A 4788-nucleotide genomic window follows, 5' to 3' on the forward strand; every position below is an offset into this window, starting at 1 on the left:
ACCCGGTCGCCGGGAAAGATCCGCGAAACCCGGGATGGTCTCCACGCCCGTTCTCGCGAACTCGTTAGTAGTCACGAAAGTCGCTTCGATCCGATCCTGATATCGTCCTCCAATAGCGATTTCGTTCCAAAAATTCAGGCGTGCGGCGTCAATCTGGACCAGAGAATGTCGGCGTCCCCTCCTGACCACACCCTGAAGTCTGTCAAGACGGGCTGGTCCAAGGCCATATCCGCGCGCTTCCTTGACATATCGACCAGGCGGACTCGTTTCCACTTCCAAGCTCAAGCCAGGCGCCGCAGGCCATAAAGAGGAGCGCAGATTAAAATGGCGCCGGAGGCTCCCCGCGGGGCCGTCCGCGCAGAGAACCTTTGTCTAAAAACAAAACAAGAAAATCGATGAGACACCACTAGGGGCTGGGGGGCTCCGATCTCCATCTCTCCAGTACTCTCCAATCTCCAGCGTCGCTACATCTTAGGCCGGATCCAGTCAGATCTCCGATCTCCATCTTCCATCTCCAATCTCCAACGTCGTCATCTTAGGCCGGATTCAGTCAGATCTCCGATCTCCATCTCCAATCTCCAATCTCCAATCTCGATTCGGGGGCCCGGGGGAGGAGGGGGGCTCAAACCTTCAAGGAGATGCGCTATGGATTCATTCACATAGCAAAAGGATCTCCACACTCTTTTCGCGCCATTTTGCAATCTCCAGTCGGCCCACACGATCTCTAGGCGCCTTTGGCGCGAAGTCAGAATCTCCACCTCTGTCGCAAGATCTCAAGCGACTGCACGCACCAACTCGAGATCTCAGACTCCTCTCGAGCATCTACTCCGGAGAAGATTTGCCTCCACCAGTTCTTCAATCTACTGCTGCTCTTGGCAGGAGATTTGCCACTTAAGAGATCTCTGAAAGGCATCTACGATCTACAGTCCAAGGATCTTCCGATGTAGCGCAGAGATTTCCATGTATGTGCAGCGCCTTCGCGCAAGCGGGTGTGGGAGCTGGGAGGCGTACGCAAGAGGGTGTAGGCCCAGTTGCGGCCGCGTCGACTCGAGGAGAGCAGCTCTAGGAGGGTACGGGGTGTACCCTACCAAACTACGTACTACCATTCTATGGGCCGTGACCGGTGGCCCCGTGGGCCGGCCTCGCGCAGAGCACGCGTGCTCCGCGCCCCGAGGACGCCACAGCAGCGATGTCCCACGAGCCACGTCGGCGCTGTCCGACACCCACTCCTCCCGTCCGGGACATATCGGGACCCGCGGGCGACGTTCCAAGACGCAAGAGCTGCCAGTTCGACCCGCTGCAAACGTCACTCTCGTCAGCAGCGCGGCCCGCGGGGTCAAGGCTCAAAAAAGTAGGTCGCTATCGTCGAGCACCCGACGGCTGCGGGCGCCGGATTTCTTTCTTCAGAATTGACCCTGGAGGCTGCAGCTGAAAAGTTCCGAGGGGACGATCCAGTCTGCCCCAGCTGCGGCGCGCGCGTAGGAGCCGCGTGGTCCGCCAACTTGCGGGCTGAGACGCGTGGTGGACCTGGTGGGCTGGTGGTGAGGGTACTTAGTACTGGATAGACCAAGTGAGAGGCGACCCTGCTCAGGGAATGACCCCGGAGACACAGTTACGCGCAACAAGAGCGTGTGAAAAAAAATGGGCAAATGAGCTCGATTCCAGCTCAGGTGTCGCCGCCTCCGTAGAGCGTTGCCGGCACGAACACAGGTGTCGCCGCCTCCGTAGAGCGTTGCCGGCACGAACACAGAGACATAGTGCGCACCCCGAACGCGCCCGGCGTTTTTCTTAACGACACCTCAATTCGCGCAGCTCCAGGTGTCGCCGCTCTCACATATCGCGATGCCGGGTTCCGGGTTCCCCAAGGTCCGTGTGAGCCTGAGCGGTGACGGCCACGCCGGCGGCGGGGACGGAGGCGGCGGTGGGGGGGGCGGGTACGGTGGCGGTACTGGCGGCCGCAACGCCTGGTGTGGAGTCTAAGGGGCGGCCCCTTGACCCTGGCACGATCTGTCTTGTCCTCCCCATGACATGACGGAGTGTCCCTGTAATGCGAGAGCGTTACTTGTGTTCTTGTCCCTGTCCGGCGAAGTATTTCTTTCTCCAGAATTGAGCTTCAGCTCCAGTCGATCATGCGGTGGGGAGATGGTTTGGCGCCGACGGACCGCCCTCTCCACCACCCTCGCCCAGGGATCTACAACGCTGTCTTAAGGTCCGACAGGTTCGGCACCGGGGCACCGCCTCGGTATACAAAATGCGCCTAGATCACACATCCCAGGTACGCTTTCTTTCTTCAGAATTGACCTTCACCTCCAAGGTCGCGACCGTCGGATAATCATCGGAAGGCGAACAAGAGGAAGAACTCAGAGGAGAGGGGAGCCTCCTCCGGAGTGAGGATGAGGACCCCGCGCGAAGGGGCCCTGAGCGGTGACGGCGTGTGAGAGTGCGTGTCGTGTTCATGTCTGGTGTTCATTATAGCTCCGAGTAGAGGGGGCGTTCCGCTGCTAGGGGAAGCCCGGAGCGCGGAGCTAACCCTCGGAGACCCGTGTTTACTTTAAGGCCCTTTCCCTGCGAACGCGCACCCCCGGGGCTAGGGCTCTCTAGCCAGTCTCTAGCCCGTAACCCGATCCCGATCATCCGGCCCGCTGGGTGCGCTTCTTAGCTCCCCGGCCCTGGATGTGAGGTTGCCGACTGCACTCCAAGTGCTCCAAAAACTCCCTTTTACAGGCTGTTGCGCAACACTGCTCACTGGGCACGCACGGGAAGAATGCCGCCTCTGGTCGTGTGTCCCCACCAATACTCGAGGCGGTAGCGGTTTGGGTGACCCTGTCGGTCGCGTTGTGTCCCCGTTCCCTCTCCCCGACCGGTCCCCGACCCCAAGCTCAGGCACATTTGAACGGGGGAAGGAACGGTGCCTGAGGGGGTCAATTCTGGACAAAGAAATACGCGGGCCACAAGAGCACAACGAACGCTCTCGCATTACAATGGACACTCCGTCATGTCATGGGAAGGACAAGACAGATCACCCGAGCAGGTGCAGCCTCGGCCCTCGCTAGCGCGCGTGCGTTTCTTTCTCCAGAATTGACATTCAGCTCACAGGCAAGCTCGTTCGGTCCTCCGCCTCGGTCCGCGCCTCCACGTACGTCCAGCACCGGTCGCACGTCGTTCAGAAGACGATCAAGAAGAGGGGACCGTTCCGTTTGCTCAACCCGAGCGGCCGTCTGGCGCCTGAGAGCGCGGTTCATACCTCCGGCCGGGTCATGATGCCGATGGCGCGGTCTGATCACAGCTTCCCCGCCATCTTCAAGCACGAACACGTGTCGGTGTGTGTCATGGAGCGAGTCATGCGAGGGGCAGCTGCCGACCTCTCGGCGGCCTTTCTTCCAGCCCTCCCAGGGGTCAGCGCGGCGCTGGCGTGCCAGGAGGGCCTCAAGCACGCCGAGAAGATGCTAGAGGGTGACTGCCCCTTTGTCGGCGCCAGCAGCCACCTCTACTCCAAGGGCTCGCTGGGTCTGATGCCAACCAAGCCGGGTCACGACGACAAGAACGGCCCCGCCACCAGCACATGCTGGCAGAACCTGGGGGAGGCGGCGTCGGGGGCGCAGCTCGAGCTCGTCGCCGTGGTGCACGGCCATGAGGTCATTGTCGAGGCGCCCATGGGGACCGCCGTGCTCTTCAAGGCGTGGCTGCCTCACCTGACGCGCGCCTCTGCCGAGGGCCCCAGCCCCGCGCCGCAGGATTGGCGCCTGCACCACACCGCGTACTGGCGCTTCGGGACCGAGTACTTTGCGTGGGTGGCGCGCGACTTCCACGCGGCAGGACAGGCGCTTTCGTGCAAGGACATCTAATTAATCATTGGTGGCCGGCGCACACACACGCACAGACTTCTGGTGGCCGGCGCACAGACTTCTGGTGGCCGGAGTGAGTGTGAGTAGACGCACGCGGCAAATTCTTCTCGTGTTGTTCTACGTCGTTCATAGGCTTGAGGTGCCAACTTCAGAATCGACAGAGATTTTTCTCTCGTCATGCTAGCTAGCACGCGCCAGCCAGTCCGCACCTTGTGTGAAGTTGGGTGCCCTGCGACGCGCCAGAAAAGAAAAACGTCGTCGAACCTCGTCGCTATCAGCTATCGACCTACCGTGTCCTAGACCCCCTGGCTGCGTGTCTTCTTCCGCAGCTTTCATCCCTCGCCTCCGTCGCCCTGACCCTCCCTCTTGGCATGGCTGGAAGTGCTTACAGTCAAAATAGTTAGAGGCTGCGCAGGCCGTCCCGTTTGCTGTTTGAAACGCCTGTTGCGCGCTGCGCGCGCGCTGCCGGGGCTCTGTCTCACTCACGTGCCGCAATATGTGTCACACACGGCGGCTTCTGCCACCTCTCGATTGGTTCCACTTTCTACGCACACCTACCGCTCAAGGAGCGCTTGGGAGCGGGGGCGGGGGCGGGGGCGGGGGCGGGGGTGGGGGCGCGCAGCGCGGGGCGCGCGCGCGCAACAGAGGGTAGGGTGGGGAAGACGGCGAGGAGGGGGTGGCGGCGGCGGCGGCGGCGGCGGCGGCGCGCGCGGCGCGCGCGACGGGGGGGCGGAGCAGCGACCGCTAGGGCGGGCGCTGCTCCGTCTGTGACAGACGCGCGCTCTGCCGCTGCAGAGCGCGCGCGTCAGGCCAAGGGGTATGCGTTGGGGTCGCTGGAACCGTTGTCCCCGGCGTGCAACCATCCCTCCGGTATCGGTGAGTCTGTCTTTGACTAGCCCCTCGCTGTTGGACGGCTCCTAGAGAGCATGCCCACACCCCGGAG

At 62.0% G+C, this 4788-nt stretch overlaps 1 protein-coding gene across 1 annotated transcript in view; it reads left to right on the forward strand.

The window, feature by feature from the left end:
* EMIHUDRAFT_120828 (hypothetical protein) overlaps window positions 1-3845 on the forward strand; it is a gene marked incomplete at both ends in the record, with an annotated part of 5898 nt that extends 2053 nt beyond the window's left edge. Inside the window, 3 exons of the mRNA XM_005761259.1 lie at window positions 1819-1866; window positions 2884-2908; window positions 3097-3845. Coding sequence (XP_005761316.1) covers window positions 1819-1866; window positions 2884-2908; window positions 3097-3845 — 822 coding nt within the window. The remainder of the gene's footprint in view (window positions 1-1818; window positions 1867-2883; window positions 2909-3096) is intronic.
* Between the last annotated feature and the right edge of the window lie 943 nt (window positions 3846-4788).

The sequence above is a fragment of the Emiliania huxleyi genome (genome assembly GCF_000372725.1).
Source record: "Emiliania huxleyi CCMP1516 unplaced genomic scaffold EMIHUscaffold_718, whole genome shotgun sequence".
Lineage (NCBI taxonomy): Eukaryota > Haptophyta > Isochrysidales > Noelaerhabdaceae > Emiliania > Emiliania huxleyi.